General features: G+C 41.5%; 1 protein-coding gene across 5 annotated transcripts; it reads right to left on the bottom strand.

Annotated features, from left to right (window-relative positions):
• Positions 1-1,436: 1,436 nt before the first annotated feature.
• Positions 1,437-18,196, bottom strand: ttc13 (tetratricopeptide repeat domain 13). Of its 5 annotated transcripts, none has more exons than XM_035794228.2 (23): positions 18,005-18,196; positions 17,222-17,316; positions 16,998-17,073; positions 16,829-16,899; positions 16,517-16,582; positions 16,161-16,253; positions 15,695-15,811; positions 15,490-15,600; positions 15,295-15,377; positions 15,063-15,204; positions 10,580-10,754; positions 10,295-10,451; positions 9,976-10,106; positions 9,562-9,694; positions 9,298-9,390; positions 9,079-9,162; positions 8,920-9,004; positions 8,554-8,663; positions 6,806-6,941; positions 3,855-3,934; positions 3,601-3,679; positions 3,412-3,491; positions 1,437-3,321 (listed from the first exon to the last, which is right to left on the bottom strand). In XM_035794228.2, the coding sequence occupies exons 1-23, from the start codon at positions 18,183-18,185 to the stop codon at positions 3,207-3,209; spliced, it is 2,493 nt and encodes an 830-aa protein (XP_035650121.1). In that variant the 5' UTR covers positions 18,186-18,196; the 3' UTR covers positions 1,437-3,206. The 5 variants fall into 5 exon arrangements, 4 of the variants coding, with proteins under 4 accessions (XP_035650121.1, XP_035650123.1, XP_035650124.1 ...); XM_035794230.2 differs by having other exon boundaries at positions 8,554-8,660; XM_035794231.2 differs by having other exon boundaries at positions 8,920-8,989.
• Between the last annotated feature and the right edge of the window lie 4 nt (positions 18,197-18,200).

Below are 18,200 nucleotides of genomic sequence, written 5' to 3'. Positions count from 1 at the left end.
GATCTGTAGATCCTCTGAGCTGGTGGAAGAACAAGGCAGTCTTGTTTAGGCCTCAGCTCAGGCATCTCCATCTGGCGTTGTGTAGACTTTAGTTTTTCAGCACCTAGTGTGCTCCTGTGGAAGTATTCCACAGCTACTTTCACTTTGTCCACAGTGGGCTTCATCACCTTCAGAGCATCTCTTACAATCAGGTTGATTGTGTGGGCAAGACATGGATGATGGGTCCATTTGAACATTTTCATGGCTTTGGTTATGTTAGCTGCATTGTCGCTAACACAACAGACCACTTTTCCACCTACTTGCCATTCTCAGGCCACTCGCAACAGTTCCTCTGCCAAGTTCTCTGAGGTGTGTCTGTCACTGAACTCAAAGCAGTCCAGAAGACAGCTTGACATCGAAAGATCTTCAATGAAGTGACATGTAATCAACATGTAAGAAGTGGTTACCCTTGATGTCCAGCTGTCAGTGGTAAGGCAAACTGCAGTAGCTGAAGCACTGAAGCCTGTGTGCTCTCGTACAGTTGTGAAATAAGTGATTTTGAAAGTGTTTTCCTGCTTGGAATTGTGTACATTGGACTTAAGACTATTGCTATAATTTCTAAAACCTCGGTCCTCCACAATCGAAAATGGCTTGTAATTATTTTAGCCAAGATAGCTACAGAAATATCAGTAGCATACTGTAACCGCTGCTTCTTTCTTGCCACAGTTTGCTCGGCCCTCCCTCACGCATCGTTGGTTCATTGGTTGAGACTGCGTGTCTGATTGACAGGAACAACAGGAGGCTGTTAGTCTGAACAGACAGTCAGAACGAATGTGCGTGCGCTTGAGCATTTAGGCATATATTTTATTTTTTGTTCTTTGAATTAGTTAATTATATTCATTTTAATCTTTTGCTTATTCATAAATTATTTTTTTGCATATTTTTATAGTTAGGCTCTTAGAGCCGACTCGTTCGAGAACGACCCATCACTACTGCATAGGTTATATGTGACAGTAGCTAGCGCCACAAGATAGCTACAGAAATATCAGTAGTATACTGTAACCGCTGCTTCTTTCTTCCCATAGTATACAAGCCTGTTAAGCCATAAATAAGAGTATCCCCTACCTCAGTGATATCTTCAGCCATCTCTGGGAACTGTCAGCCTCCTCTAGCAAAACAGAAACAGTAGTGTTAGCTGCAACTGTACTGTTAGCAAGCAAACCATATCCTATTTGGCTTATCAGAAACATCACATGATTTGGCTAAAGTCATGGTGGTTTACAGTATTTAGGAGCACTTGTGCGACATCTGCTGACCTGAAAGTACAAGCAAGGTGTGTTTGAAAGGGGTAGCAAGAAAGCTCATGAATTAATGTCTTAGTGGGTGATCTGGTATAACTTTAGATAACCCTCTCAGTATCACTCCTGGTTGAATTGAAATAACAAGAAACAAACAACTCATTTGTCAACCAATTGTATTGACCATTGAACATCCCAATTCCCTAAAATCTCCACAGATTTCTTTCCTTCAAGTTTAAACTTCAAGCTGGGACATATGCTTAAAAATCCACCTTAGCGCTTCAATAAACATAGCCAATTCACCCAGTGCAAAAAAAGAAGATTAAAACAAATCTCCCAGCCATTCAGCACTAACATTGATTTGGAAACATTATGATAAAACAGTTCTGCCAAAAAATGAAATAAAGTTAAGCAGAGAACTGAAAATTGTTGTTGGTTATTTCTTTTGATCCTCTGGAGCTCATTACATAAGGACTCAGGCAGGCAATGCATAATTTATTCTGTCATTCACAAACTTCTTCATGATTGGTGGGTCCCCTGTGGGACATTGAGCTAACGTAGGCTAATGCAATTAGCATGAGGTTGAAAGTAACAAGAACATTTCCCAGGACATAGACATTCCCAGGACATGATATTGTCAGAAAGCTTAAATTCTTGTTAATCTAACTGCACTGTCCAATTTACAGTAGATATTACAGTGAAAGAATACCATGCTATTGTTTGAGGAGAGTGCACAGTTTTGAACATGAAAAGTTATTAATAAACCAATTAGGCACATTTTGGCAGTCTTGATACAAAAATTAACAGAAATGCAATGGTTCATTGGATCAATCTAAAACTTTGCACATAAACTTCTGTCATCTAGGGGCCAAAATCTACATTGCAGCTGGGCTGGAATAATACATGATGGCCTTTCTCTTGCATTTAAAATAATACAAAGAAAAAAATAATAATATTTGTATTATCTTTTACCAGATCGATTGTGTTATATTCTCCTACATTCATTTCACATTTTCAAAAACGTCAAAGTTTTTCCTTTCAAAAGGTACCAAGAATATGCATATCCTTGCTTCAGGGCCTGAGTTACAGGCAGTTAGATTTGGGTATGTCATTTCAGGCGAAAATTGAAAAAAAAGGGTCCGATCCTGAAGAGGTTTCATTTTAAGGGTAAGTGGGGAACATACAAACTGAACACCAAAGCTCGTCCTCACATGAAGATGTTCTTCAGAGCAGTTAAACAAACTCCCCTTAATGTATCCCTGAACATTTGTTCAAATGTTGTGTGTGGGTAAGACCATTATATACCATTATTAATTATTTAAAAACATCTTAAGGAACAAATAAACAGAGAACAGCAACAAGACAGAAACAGATGTCTCAAAATAAGACCAGAGGACTATTGTTGTGTGTTTTCCCCAAAATAAGTTTGACCTAACCTAAAACCAACCCTGCCTCATGCCCTTTATTGGTCAAGTTAAAATAAATTAGTGAAAAAGGTAATGCCAAAGAGTGACATTCTCCACAATCGCACCATCGACAAGACTAAATAAAAAGATTGCTTGAGTTTTCTAAAATGTTCAAGTATCCCAAGTGGAATAGAATAGCCCTGAAGGAAAGTTTATATCTTAGAATCTCCTCCCCCACTTCCTCTGCTTATAGACAGAGTTTTTAAAAAGAAAATAGTTTGAATTTTAGAGCCAATCACAATCGAGATTACCTCCCATTCAAATCAATTATGCTTCTTAGCTTTTACATACTAGACCCTACTAGGGTTTTGCTGGTATTGCATACATATCTGAACAACATGGAGTTCCCATAAATCATGTTTAGACAGACGTTGTGCTTTGGGGGTTGAGCTTGGCCGGAGAGACTATGAGCAGAGAGAGTGGACAGGGAAAGTGGCCCTTGTTCTCATCAGGAGAAGTGGTGTTAGGACTTCTTTGGACAGTGTGATGTTGAGTCCGTGTTGAGGACCTCTATCATGGTTCTAGTCGTCTGGAACGTTTCTGCTACCGATGGAAGACTCTGGTACCACAATGGTAGGCTGAGGTAAAAAACAAGGTTATCAACACAATAATTGGCCAACTTATGATGTGGTTAAAGTTGATAACAGTGGGCACACCGAGCTACTCACCTCTTTAAATTCATCCAGTTTTTAGCTGTTTTACTAAAGCTGTCAGGACTGTGTGTTGTCATGGCTTCAAAATCAACCAACTGAAAAAAAACAAGAAAAATACTTAAACCAGGCACATTGATACCACCACTGGGAAATGTAACGTGTTAGAATGAAGTAGTGTAAAGTAGAGCAAAACACCACTATTACCTTCCCTTTGGGGATTCTGCCTATCACCTCCTTTCCACTGGCCATCAGTGCTCCCATGACAACAGAGTAAGCCACAACACTGAAAAAAGGGAAATAGAGACAACAACAAACAAACAAATTGGGGGGGAAAATGGGACTGATTTCATAACTAAAAACCGCTTCCCAAAATTAAAATCACCATTCAAGAGAAGCACATGCCTTAACATGTATTGATTGATGGTTATAGCAGAAAATATGATTTGGACAAAACTTACCTGGACCCTCTGGAGAGGGGCATAAGGTTACAGAAGTAGTAAACCAGGGAGAGGATTAAATTACACACTGCATCTGCATCCTAAAAGATAGAAACAAAAACACCACAATTCATGCTACAGGGTCCACTTAGAGGTAATATCATTACACAATGATGATGTGGCCAGTGACACATTGCTTCTTGAAAGTCCAATATCTTCAAGGCTTGACCACTGACTTCCAAACCTTTTGGGACTTTATCAAGAAAAAAATAAAACTCAGCAAAAAAATAAACATCCTCTCACTGTCAACTGTGTTTATATTCAGCAAACTTAGCATGTGTAAATATTTCTATGTACATAAGATTCAACTGAGACAAACTGAACAAGGGGGGTTAAAATCAAAAGTAACAGTCAGTATCTGGTGTGGCAACCAGCTGCATTAAGTACCGTAGTGCATCTCCTCCTCATGAACCAGATTTGCCAGTTCTTGAAGCGAGATGTTACCCCATTCTTCCACCAAGGCATCTGCAAGGCCCTAGCCCTCACCCTCCGATCCAGGTCCCAGACGTGCTCAATGGGATTGAGATGCGGGCTCTTCGCTGGCTATGGCAGAACACTGACGTTCCTGTCTTGCAGGAAATCGCGCACAGAACGGCTGGTGGCATTGTCATACTAGAGGGTCATGTCAGGATGAGTCTGCAGGAAGGGTGCATGTGGTAACATGAGGGAGGAGGACTTCTTTTAACGTTGAGATTGTCTGCAATGACAACAAGCTCAGTCCGATGATGCTGTGACACACCGCCCCAGACCATGACAGACCCTCCACCTCCAAATTGATCGGTAGAATAGTCAAGAGTATAGGCCTCGGTTTAACGCTCAGTCCTTCGCACTGAACGCGAATCCGACCATCACCCCTGGTGAGACAAAACCGCGGCTCGTCAGTGAAGAGCACTTTTTACCAGTCCTGTCTGGTCCAGCAACGGTGGGTTTGTGCCCATAGGCAACGTTATTGCCGGTGATGTCTGGTGAGGACCTGCCTTACAAGAGGCCTACAAGCCCTCAGTCCAGCCTCTCTCAGCCTATTGCGGACAGTGTGAGCACTGATGGAGGGATTGTGCATTCCTGGTGTAACTCGGGCAGTTGTTGTTGCCATCCTGTACCTGTCCCGCAGGTGTGATGTTCGGATGTACCGATCCTGTGCAGGTGTTGTTACTCGTGGTCTGCCACTGCGAGGACGATCAGCTGTTCATCCGGTCTTCCTGTAGCGCTGTCTTAGGCGTGTCACAGTACGGACATTGCAATTTATTGTGCTGGCCACATTTGCAGTCCTCATGCCTCCTTGCAAACATAGTCAGTTTTTTACAAGGCTATCCTACCGATCCTTGACTTCGGTGATGTCATTTACAAAATAGCCTCCAACACTCTACTCAGCAAATTGGATGCAGTCTATCACAGTGCCATCCGTTTTGTCACCAAAGCCCCATATACTACCCACCATTGCGACCTATATGCTCTCGTTGGCTGGCCCTCGCTTCATATTCGTCACCAAACCCACTGGCTCCAGGTCATCTATAAGTCTTTACTAGGTAAAGCCCCACCTTATCTCAGCTCACTGGTCACCATAGCAGCACCCACCCGTAGCACGCGCTCCAGCAGGTATGTCAGTGGTCACCCCCAAAGCCAATTCTTATCGGCCACCTTTCCTTCCAGTTCTCTGCTGCCAATAACTGGAAGGAACTGTAAAAAACTTACTGAAGTTGGAGACTCACATCTCCCTCACTAGCTTTAAGCACCAGCTGTCAGAGCAGTTCACAGATTACTGCACCTATACATAGCCTAACTACCTCATCCCCATACTGTTATCTATTTTTCCTCCTTTGCACCCCAGTATCTCTACTTGTATACTCATCTTCTGCATATCTATCACTCCAGTGTTTAATTGCTATACAATTATTTTGCCACTATGGCCTATTTATTGCCTTACATCCGTTATCCTACCTCATTTTCACACACTGCATATAAACTTTTTCTACTGTATGTTTGTTTATACCATGTGTAACTCTGTGTTGTTGTTTGTGTTGCACTGCTTTGCTTTATCTTTGCCAGGTCGCAGTTGTAAATGACAACTTGTTCTCAACTAGCCTACCTGGTTAAATAAAAGTGAGAAAAAAAATGCCTAAGGCACATTCACGCAAATGAGCAGGGATCCTGGGCATCTTTCTTTTGGTGTTTTTCCAGAGTCAGTAGAAAGGTCATTAATTGTTTATGGTTCGTTTAACAAGCATGGGAAAACAGTGTTTAAACGCCTCCCTACCACTGAGGAAGTACAGTTCCCGCTCAGCCCAGTCAAAACTGTTCGCTGCTCTGGCCCCCCAATGGTGGAACAAACTCCCTCACGACGCCAGGACAGCGGAGTCAATCACCACCTTCCGGAGACACCTGAAACCCCACCTCTTTAAGGAATACCTAGGATAGGATAAAGTAATCCTTCTCACCCCCCTAAAAGATTTAGATGCACTATTGTAAAGTGGCTGTTCCACTGGATGTCATAAGGTGAATGCACCAATTTGTAAGTCGCTCTGGATATGAGCGTCTGCTATATGACTTAAATGTAAATGTAAAGATCTGTGAAGTTATTTGGATTTTTACGAATTATCTTTGAAAGACATGGTCCTGAAAAAGGAAAGTTTTTTTGTGGTTGCCGAGTTTATATATGTTTGAGTGGATTCTCCCTTTAACAGGTTAGGTAGCCTCATATGAAACACACTGCTCCACATTTTCAATGGTAGAGAATAAATCTATCAACACAACAATAGAAAAACATGTTTGTTACATCAGATAGGAAAGCAACAGTATGGATCAGATTGTTGAGATGGCATTTAAAAATCGCACAACTGGAAGCAAACACTGACAGTCATAGAAAATAAAACAGAGGGAATAGTGAAGAAGAGAGGGGAAGAGAGAGAGTATACCCCAAGTTCAGTGGACAGCATTAGAGCCTTGCCTTTGGCAGTCAGGTCTTTGTAGATGGACTCAATCTCAGACTGGTACTGCTGAGTGCGCTCCTCTGTGGTCTGGGTCTCCACTGAGAACAGCATGTTCCCCACTCTAAGGTAACACAAATACACACCGTCTGAACAAACACCTTGGTCTCTATGGACATCAACTGTACATACATCAACATTCATCATGGGACAGATAAGGCACACTTTGGTGAAAGCTGTAGGGTTAGAGGTAGAATAACAAGCTGAATCATATTTCAAGCTTTGTATTTCATGTCCGAACTGAATGACAAAGAATTCAATAGATTCAAATAGGGTATTGGCTGTTTCAATACTGATCAAAAATATAAAACGCAACAGGAAAAAATGTCAGTCCCATGTTTCATGAGCTGAAATAAAAAAATCCAGAAATTTTCCATCCAACAAAAAGCTTATTTCTCTCAAATTTTGTGCACAAATGTCACATCCGTTAGTGAGCATTTACCCTTTGCTAAAATAATCCATCCACATAACAGGTGTGGCAAATCAAGAAGTGGATTAAATAGCATGATCATTACACAGGTGCACCTTGCGCTGGGGACAATAAAAGGACACTCTAAAATGTGAAGTTGTGTCACACAACACAATGCCACAGATGTCTCAAGTTAAGGGAGCGTGTAATTGGCATGCTGACTGCATGAATGTCTACCAGAGCTGTTGCCAGGTAATGTAATGTTAATTTCTCTACCATAAGCCGCCTCCAATGTCATTTTAGATCATTCGGCAGTACGTCGAACCGGCCTCACAACCGCATAGCACGTGTAACCACTCCAGCCCAGGACCTCCACATGCGGCTTCTTCACCTTCGAGATCGTCTGAGGCCAGCCACCCAGACAGCTGATGAAACTGTGGGTTTGCTGATGTCAACGATGTGAACAGAGTGCCCCATGGGGGCGGTGGGGTTATGGTATGGGCAGGCATAAGCTACGGACAATGAGCACAATTGCATTTTAGCGATGGCAATTTGAATGCACAGAAATACTGTGACGAGGTCCTGAGGCCCATTGTCGTGCCATTCATCAGCTGCCATCACCTCATGTTTCAACATAATAATGCACAGCCCCATGTCGCAAGTATCTGTACACAATTCCTGGAAGCTGAAAATATCCCAGTTCTTCCATGGTCCACATACTTACTAGACATGTCACGCATTGAGCATGTTTGGGATACTCTGGATCGACGTGCACGATAGCGTGTTCTGGTTCCCGACAATATCCAGAAACTTCACACAGCCATTGAAGAGTAGTGAGAAAACATTCCACAGGCCACAATCAACTTCATGCAAAGGAAATGTAGCTCTGCATGAGGCAAATGGTGGTCTCACCAGATACTGACTGGTTTTCTGATCTATGCCCCTACCTTTTCTTTAACGGTGACCAACAGATGCATATCTGTATTCCCAGTCATGTGAAATCCATAGAGGTTCCCTAACAGAAACCCCTGAGCGCTGAATTCGAATGAACAAAAATATACAATGCATTGAAGTACTTAACTGCTTTCAACTGAGCTGAGTTGACATAATAAACCGTGATGTTTATCCACATTAAATTATGTTCAGTGATGAGAAAATGTGTCTCAAATTTCTGTACGATTGGAAAAGCTTAGGCAAACCACTGATGGAAACTATAATGTCAAGAGAGGAGTTCGGTTATTAATTTATTAGAACAAAATAAACTGACCTGTCTCCTGTTATGGTGATCGTGAAACCATCATATTCTTTCCCGGGATCTTTTAGACTAGGCACCTTGGAGTTCACTGTGAAGCCATCCCTTGTTTTACTGTTAAACTGCTTCAGGATAAAAATGAAAAGACAGTTGTGAATCTCATGCCAAGTTGATATCTCAATTTGGATGTTTTTGCAATAGACCTTTTAGCACATTATATCGTATCTAGCACACCCCACTTAGTCGTTCCTAGAACCTATATGTCCATGAATATATCAGGCCTCAGAGCTATGCCCCCTGGGTCCAGAATCTGAAAACACTATATCATACTATTTCGAGGAGTCAATATTTTCTTATCTGGGTGTTGTTCCTTATTACTACCTTCATTATGGGGAGAAGGTCTTCCACCTTGTCCACATTTTCCAGTGCTAGTCTGACTTCCAGTAGGCCTCTTGGGTTGTATGCCCTGAGGACAATGCATAAGTAAGCCAAGATATTTCTCCAATAGAAAGCTATCTTTATTTTCTTTAAAAGACCCACCCATGGTAAACCAATATTCGATCTTTGATGAAGTTGAGTATTTTCTCAAAATACGCCAAGTATCTTATGTTGATGATCTGTCCTCTGTGAGGCAAAAAACAGGAAAACCACATTATCAAAAGGGATATCTAAAAATACAACTTGACTCTACAGTTTATTATCTGTTAGTCTCTGTGTAAATCTATCTTTGAGATGATATGTCGTTTTCCTTTAGCTTACCTGATGAGGTTGATATGGTTATTGAACCCTCGGCTGAGACTTCTGGCAGGCATCTGGTCCAGCCAAAGAACAGGCTGGTCTGGATCAGCGATCCTTCACAGGGACAGAACAACAAAATGACTTGACATGAAACATGTATCAAACCTCACAGACTGACAATAAAGAAACTGCAGACAGGGTGTTGATCGATACTGCAGATGTGCATTGTTCTAATAACGTTATTGTATAGTAACTTTCTCAAACAGTCTCACACCCAAACCTCACCTCCTCCATTTGACAGCTATATCGAACATGTCTCTCCACTGCATCTGCCTGGTTTTGCCATTGACTCGCACCTTTGAGTTGCTCCAGGTGCGCTGCATAGCCTGCATGACCTCTAGGGTCGCCAGACCCATAGCTTTTGAAGTGAAACACAGAACATGTTACATTTCAGGACTTTGAAATATACTGTTATGGAGCTACCGGACTTAAGACATAGGATGGGGTCAGAGATGACGTATTCCAGAAAGAAAAAACAACAACTTTCATACCAGCATGCATAGGGTTTTTTAACAAGTTCAGGGCTGATACTAGTACATTAAAGTTATAGAGTTACTTAATCTGATTTCAGCCGGGAAGGTACACAAGAGGACAACAGATTTTAATATGAATTCTAATGTGTCTAGGTGACTCACCCACCTCTGTGTATTCTGTGATTTGGAAGAAATCCTGGTGTATTGTATTGCATAAGTGCACCAAGGTGATCAGCTGTGCAAATGAGCTTCTGAACTTCAGTGTTGTAGCTTTCAAAGTTCTGAGGTAGAACATCCCTACAATGACAAGTCATGAAACAAGATCAGTTACAAATGGGTTGAATAGCACAAACACTCAGTAGGTCCATGTCAACTACAGTAACTGAGCCTACTCTATAACTTATCAGTTAGCCTATACCGCAATGCTGGCAGAATATATAGAACTGTGTTCAGTCAGAAGCAGGTTTATATCCCTTAGAACTCACTTAATATGAGGCTGCAGTCCTGGCTGCTCCTCATAGTCTTCTATTAGAAAAGGGAGGTTTTTTGCCCAGTGGTTTTTGAAGTTTCCTGGAAGATCCTGATCAACATTGTATTCTGCCACAGGTATGTCAAGATGTGAGTGCAAGTAGCGAGAGTATTCTGTGTGTGGGGTGGGGGGGGCATGAGAGATTCAAACCATCAATCTCCAGAGGCAAGAAACGATCAAAGATAAAACATTCAGCTTCAGGTTGAAATGTTAGCTGAGAGGTCATGAATACTGCACTCACCTCTGAGGTATTTCACTTTGAGATACTCCGAGCTTGCTTTCTGGCCCAGCAGAGGGTCGTTCAACATGACTTTCGTCTGAGCCTTGATGCCTTCATAGAACTGCCCCATAGCCACGTGGCTCAGACCCTTCATGTACTGACATACCTCGTTGTAGGGCTCCAGCTGTAGACATCTCTGCAAAACACAATTCAACATGAAAGTGTTGCACATCAAGTCCAATGACGCACATAGGTGTAATAACAAGAAAAGGGAGGGAACCTCAAATTCACACATACAATTCTGACTCAATGTGGATATTACTGCAGATCGCTGATGACTGTGTGAACGGCCTGCGGGTGACGGCTCTAGACTGATTAATCATGACCCCACCAAACCACATTCTCCACAGGTAGTGTGGGAAGCACGTGACACGGCCCTGTTAGCTGATGTGTTTTATTTAACTAGGCAAGTCAGTTAAGAACAAATTCTTATTTACAATGATGGTCTACCCCGGCCAAACCCGGACCAATTGTGCGCCGCCATATGGGACTCCCAGTCACGCCCGGATGTAATACAGCCTGGATTCGAATCAGGTACTGCAGTGACGCCTCATCACACACACACTTGAAATCGAAAGTTGACATACACTTGGGTTGGAGTCATTAACACTCATTTTTCAAAGACTCCACAAATTTCTTGTTAACAAACTAGTTTTGGCAAGTCGGTTATGACATCTACTTTGTGCATGACACAAGTCATTTTTTAATTGTTTACAGATTATTTCACTTATAATTCACTGTATCACAATTCCAGTGGGTCAGCAGTAATTTGACCATGAAGGCCTGATTCACACAGTTTCCTCTGAACAATTGATGTTGAGATGTGTGTACTTGAACTCTGTGAGGCATTTATTTGGACTGCAATTTCTGAGGCTGGTAACTATAATGAACTTATCCTCTGCAGCAGAGGTAACTCTGGGTCTTCCTGTGGCAGTCCTCATGAGAGCCAGTTTCATCATAGCGCTTGATGGTTTTTGCGATTGCACTTGAATAAACATTCAAAGTTCTTGAAATGTTCCGTATTAGCTGACCTTCATGTCTTAGAACCAGCAGCATACCACTGCTGGCTTGCTTCTGAAGCTAAGCAGGGTTGTCCTGGTCAGTTCCTGGATGGGAGACCAGATGCTGCTGGAAGTGGTGTTGGAGGGCAGTAGGAGGCACTCTTTCCTCTGGTCTAAATAAATATCCCAATGCCCCAGGGTAGTGATTGGGGACACTGCCCTGTGCAGGGTGCCGTCTTTCGGATGGGACGTTAAACGGGTGTCCTGACTCTCTGAGGTCATTAAAGAGCCCATGGCACTTATCGTAAGAGTAGGGGTATTAACCCTGGTGTCCTGGCTAAATTCCCAATCTGGCCCTCAAACCATCACGGTCACCTAATAATCCCCAGTTTACAATAGGCTCACTCATCCCCCTCCTCTCCCCTGTAACTATTCCCCAGGTCATTGCTGCAAATGAGAATGTGTTCTCAGTCAACTTACCTGGTAAAATAACTGATAAATAAATTAACCTCTCTAGGGTATGTGGAACGCTAGCGTCCCACCTGGCCAACATCCAGTGAGATTGCAGAGCGCCAAATACAGAAATACTCAAATTCAGAAAACAAAAAAATCTTTCAACCTATGTAAAATATGAACTTCTTGTGAATCCAACCACGGTGTCAGATTTTAAAAATGCTTTACGGCAAAAGCATACTTTAAGATTATTTGAGAACATAGCCCAGCAGACAAATCATTACAAACAGTAACCAGCTAAATAGAAGTTACACAAGTCAGAAATAGAGCAAAAATTAATCCCTTACCTTTGATGATCTTCATATAGTGGCACTCAGAAGATATTCATTTACTCAATAAATGTTCCTTTTGTCCGATAAAGTCTCTTTATATCCAAAAACCTCCATTTTGTTTGCGCGTTTTCTTCAGTAATCCACAGGCTCAAAAGCAGTCAAAAAAGGCAGACAAAAAAATCTAAATTGTATCCGTAAAGTTCATACAAACATGTCAAACGATCTTTATATTCAAACCTCAGGTTGCTTTTAGCCTAAATAATATTTCAACTGGACAATAACGTTGTCAATATAAAATGTAAACAAGAAAGGCACTCTTTCGGGACTGTGCATGAAAAAGCTCTGTGACACGGTAGGGTCCACTCATTCAAACTGGTCTCTCTCTCATTTATCAGAATACAAGCCTGAAACAATTTCTAAAGACTGTTGACATCTAGTGGAAGGCATAGGAACTGCAATTTGAGTCCTAAGTCAATGGATACTGTAATGGCATTGAATAGAAGTAATGGCATTGAATAGAAATGGCATTGAATCCAATCAGGAAGTCGTTTTTCTCAGGTTTTCACCTGCCAAATTCCAAGTTCTGTTATACTCACAGACACTATTTTAACAGTTTTGGAAACTTTAGAGTGTTTTCTATCCAATATACATGTAATATCTCCTGGGCCCGAGGAGCAAGCCGTTTAATTTGGGCATGCTTTTCATCCAAAATTACGAATGCTGCCCCCTACCCTAGAGAAATTAAAGTAATGATGGACTGTCGTTTCCTTTGCTTATTTGAATTCTTGCCATAATATGGACTTGGTCTTTTACCAAATAGGGCTTCTGTATACCACCCCTACATTGTCACAACACAACTGATTGACTCAAATGCATTAAGAAGGAAAGAATTTCCACAAATTAACTTAAGAAGGCACAACTGTTAATTGAAATGCATTCCAGGTGACTATCTCATGAAGCTGGTTGAGAGAATGCCAAGAGTGTGCAAAGCTGTCATCAAGGCAAAGGGTGGCTACTTTGAAGAATCTAAAATATATTTTAATTTGGTTACTACATGTTTCCATGTGTTATTACATAGTTTATGTTTTCACTATTATTCTACAAATGTAGAAAATAGTAAAAATAAAGAAAAACCTGCGAATGAGTTGGTGTTCTAAATTTGACCAGTAGTGTATACATTTTTGTAATTTAACAGACACTCTTAATCAGAGCAACTTACAGGAGCAATTAGAGTTAATAATAATATTAATTTGGTGGTTGCCTATATTGGTGTTTTTTGCATATCCCAACTCCCCAAGACACCCTCGGAGAGTGGGGTCACGGCATGGTCAGCCATTATAAAAAAAGTGAATTAAGGTTAAGTACCTTGCTCAAGGGCACATCGGCAGATTTCAGTAACTGGCCCAACACTCCTATCTGCTAGGCTAACTGCCATCCTGGTAGTAGCCGTCAAAGTAAGGCCACATCAATGCATGAGGCCTACGGAGTCACCACAGAGGGGCTGCCGATGGGACAGTAGGCAAATAGGCCATCATGGAGACAGATAGGGGATATGGAAGGTGATGACAGTCAGAGTGTGGCCTTCATTACACACATTCCTGTCCTGCTAAGCATTCAAAATGTAACGAGTACTTTTGGGTGTCAAGAAAATGTAAGGAGTAAAAAGTACAATATTTTCTTTAGGAATGTAGTGGAGTAAAAGCAAAAGTTGAGAAAAATATAAAGTACAGATACCCCAAAAAACTACTTAGGGAGTACTTTCAAGTATTTTTACGTAAGTGCTTTACACCATTGTACATGACAACTAGTAGTGTGTTTTGAGTTCACTTTGGGTGGTGAATTATCCCCAAAATAAATTAGCCTATGATATTAGTACACATAAAGATGTAGGCAAATTCATCTATATTGAACCACAAAATTCAGAATATTGTGGAGCCCTATTTTAACAGTAAAATATAACAATGCCTAATTGTCAACCCACAATTCATGACAATTACTGGAGTAGGTTGCACATCAAAATATCTTGAATCATGCCTTCCTGCTTGGACATGTTAGATGAAACAACTTAGTTATTGAATAGCCTATCATCTCAGTAGTCTATTACACCGTCTAAAGCACTGTGAATGACTTTATAAGGTGATTCATAATTTGTTCCATTGTGTGATGCCACAGGAAAAAATTGGTGCGACCAAGTCAACTGAAAGAGTTAGGGGCACCAGTGCCACCAGAGGAAAATGCTAATCTGGAGCCCTGTCAAGAGATGTGATTTTTAATCTGCTGCTGAGTAATGTGTTCTGCTGCCAATTGGGCTGTTGGAAAGAGAATCATGTGATAGGATGTTATGCAGAAAAAATATGTTGGTAGGATAAGGCTATGTTTGTGCACATGGAAGTCAGTGATTTATGTTTACTATAGGTTTATTAGGCAATAAAAATGTGATGTAACTAAAATATGACTAAAATGGCCCACTTTCTTTGTACTTTTGACAATAACTAGACTAAATAATTATTCAAATTACAATAATGTGACTAAAACTTTGATATTTTGGTCAAAATGACAAAGACTAAACTACATAAAAACTATTTTTAGTTATCACTTGTAATGTGTGGTCGACTGATTGTGTCAGGAGAAAGAAGCTGTGTGTTACACGGCCATTACCTTGAAGTTGCCGATTGCCTCCTGGAGGCTACCGTGGTGGTATAGCATCATGCCTCTCAGCTGCAGAGACTGGATGTGGTTCTGGTTGAGCATCAGGGCTTTCTGGAAGCTCTCCATGGCTGCCTCAAAGTCCCCCAGCTCCCTACAGACACACACTAGGAAGAACTCAGGGCCCGAACTTTGAGGCACATTGGTTGAAACCAAAGCAAGTCATAGAGCATCCCCACTGTACCTGTAGGCCTGTCCGAGACTTTTGTACGCATCTATGAAGTCAGATTTTAATTTCAGGGCCTCCTTGAATGTTTCAATGGCTTCCTGGATCGGAGACAAAACTGTATCGTAAACGTGTAGGGATATAAACAAAATCTGGTTATACTGGCAGTACTCAAAGTTAAGCAACTATGGTTTTCTACAAAAATGTCTATACCTTGAGCATTCCTCGGTGGAAGAAGGTTAGACCTCTGTATAGCATGGCAATGGGCTGGTTTTTCTTCAGATCCAAAGACTGTTGAAAATCCTCCATAGCTGCCACATAATCCTATTTAGAGAAAACAAAAGCCTATAAAACCCACTGTGTGAACTGAACTCTATATCAACACTCATCAGAAACTTGAATACATTGCCAGTCTGACCTCGGAAATGAAGAGCAGAGTTCCTCTGTGTCTGTAGAGGCGGGCGGAGGGCTGGAGCTGGATGGCTTTGGAGAGATCACTCAGAGCCTCACTGATCCTTCCAAGAGGAGAAAGAATCTGCAAGCACATTATACAAGTAAAACTTGAAAGTCAGAGGCTAATATACTTTCCCATCATTTTACTTGTGTGGGGGGTTCAATGTTCTAGTAACTAGGCTACGTCAAGGCATACTGTTAATACAACAGTAGTTTCCTCCTGTGGAAGAGTTTTTTTAATGCCTGTTTGAGTGAATACCACCACTCTCACTCATTTGTAACAATTTTGCATGTGGTGACATAGAAACCTGCTCCATTCAAAGAGAAATACAATTCAAGCATGATAGTGAACCCCCCAAAAAGCCAATACCCTAACACAAGGTCTAACACAACAGAGGGTTAACCCATAACAGGCTTAGCATTATCCTCACCTCTGCCCGCTGTTCGTACACCTCAGGACGGTTGGGCTCCAGAGTGATAACTCTGCTTAACTCGAACAGCGCCAAGTCTGCATTCTTGATGTCCTTCCATAGAAGAAAAGAGACAGTGTCACTTCCATTGGACACACCAGGACAAAAAAGCACCACTCTCAGCCTTTATCAATCACATCCACTGATACGCACACATGCTAACTGCTGAGTAGGGTCCCCAGGGGAGGCACTCTCATAACCAAAAGGCTGCACAGATTAGATTTTTCTGTGTCACAATGAAAATATTGGCTAACTGAATAGAACTTCTGGCATCAATATTCTGTGAACTCCAGTATCATGCGAATGTGATCACTTGCCTGCAGACTCTTTTTCCCGTATGCTATCCCTCTCCCGTAGATGGCGCTGACCACCTCTGGATCCCCCTACACCAGAGCACAACAAACACTGATAAGAAATGTGCCCTTTATTGCAAATGCAAACCACACAACATATTCAAAGCAAGGAGAAAGAGAAGAGGTAATGTAATGTAAATTAAGTCTGTGTCTCTCTACTATTCATGTATATGACTAAATAAAATAATATGCATTAATCAAACTCTCAAGTAAGCCAGCCCAAGACATATCTACAGATGTGTGTTGAAATTCATGCATCGATGAATGTTAACCAACCTGTAGTAACAAGGAGAAGTGTTTAATGGCCTCATCGTAGAGTCCATTGCCAATAAGAACATATCCTATAGCTGCAATGAAAAGAAAATGAGAGTCAAGCAAAAGGGCATTGATAGCAGAAATGTATAGCATGCACTCCACATGCCAAACTCTTACAGGATTAACTTACCAAGCTCCTCATTTGTGTTGTGGTTGTCCACTGCAAACGGGAATCTTTTCTGCTCTATGAACAATTTGGCTTGGCTCTGATTGAAAGAAGATCATTGTAGTTAGGTACACATTCAGTCTCCACTGTGAAAACAAAAGGGTCATATTCCACTACAATGACGAGTCAGTCAAACAAAAATGCCAAGGCAAAAGCATTGAGATCTTAGTGAATTCTGTGCATTTCACCAGGATTTTCTCTGCGTTGAGAGAGAAGACAGACTCGCATGGCGGGTTGCTTCCTTCCTCACAGTCTGGGCTGTCCAACTGTAGAATGGAGGACTCTGTGGGGAAATATACAGCATCAGACACAACACAGCAACCCGACTGCTGCCAACTTGGTCATTATGGGGATAGAGAAGGATCAAACATTTGCAGGCTTCTTACCTGATCTACAATGAAGGGATTGGTCACATCAAATACTCATATTTTATTGTTGATTGATTCATAAAAGCCTTAACCACAAGCTTTGTGATTATTCAGTGGGAAAGTCATTCATATTTCATTCATTATCCTAAATATTTTTATTCAGTCAGTTGCAATGTAATTAGATTTTATTTGAATACATTGATTACACATTCCAATACAGAACCTGTGCAAGCAAGACAACCGCGTGCTTTGAGTTGCGCTCTGGGTTACATTCACGCGCAGGAAAGACGCGCAGGATGTACTAGCTGACATTGTGTAAAAAATGTATTTAGGTGAGGACATCATAACACCGTATTATTAGGGGAACTGAGGACCTTGTCGACCTATTATTAATACTATTAAATCTTGAAGTATCAGTTGAGGAGCCTCTGATTCTACCCTGACCTTTACCATCAAACCCTAACCTCTACGAGAGAGAGGGTAATATCCCTCGCTTGCTAGCTCGTACAGTAGCCAACCTCCTGTCAACGGGTGCGGAAAAAGAGAGCTTTTGCTAGCTAGCTACATTTACACAGCAAGTTACGAGGACGTGGCAAAACTTACCGCAATCACTTGCGTATTCCTCCCACTCTGACGGGGAGCTGCAACCATGTTTATGCAGTTCGCTATTAAAGAAAGTAAGTGTAGAGAAGTGTTCAGTGGAAAATATAGCACGGGATAAATACAGAAATGAGAGGCATACCACAACAACACCCCGGCAAGCAGGTGCCATGTTGTGTTTCATGTGAGATGAGGAGCG

This window comes from Oncorhynchus keta, chromosome 19 (genome assembly GCF_023373465.1).
Source record: "Oncorhynchus keta strain PuntledgeMale-10-30-2019 chromosome 19, Oket_V2, whole genome shotgun sequence".
In the NCBI taxonomy this organism is placed as follows: domain Eukaryota; kingdom Metazoa; phylum Chordata; class Actinopteri; order Salmoniformes; family Salmonidae; genus Oncorhynchus; species Oncorhynchus keta.
The sequence above is the reverse complement of the archived record's forward strand: the minus strand, read 5'-3'. Positions and strand labels throughout refer to the sequence as shown.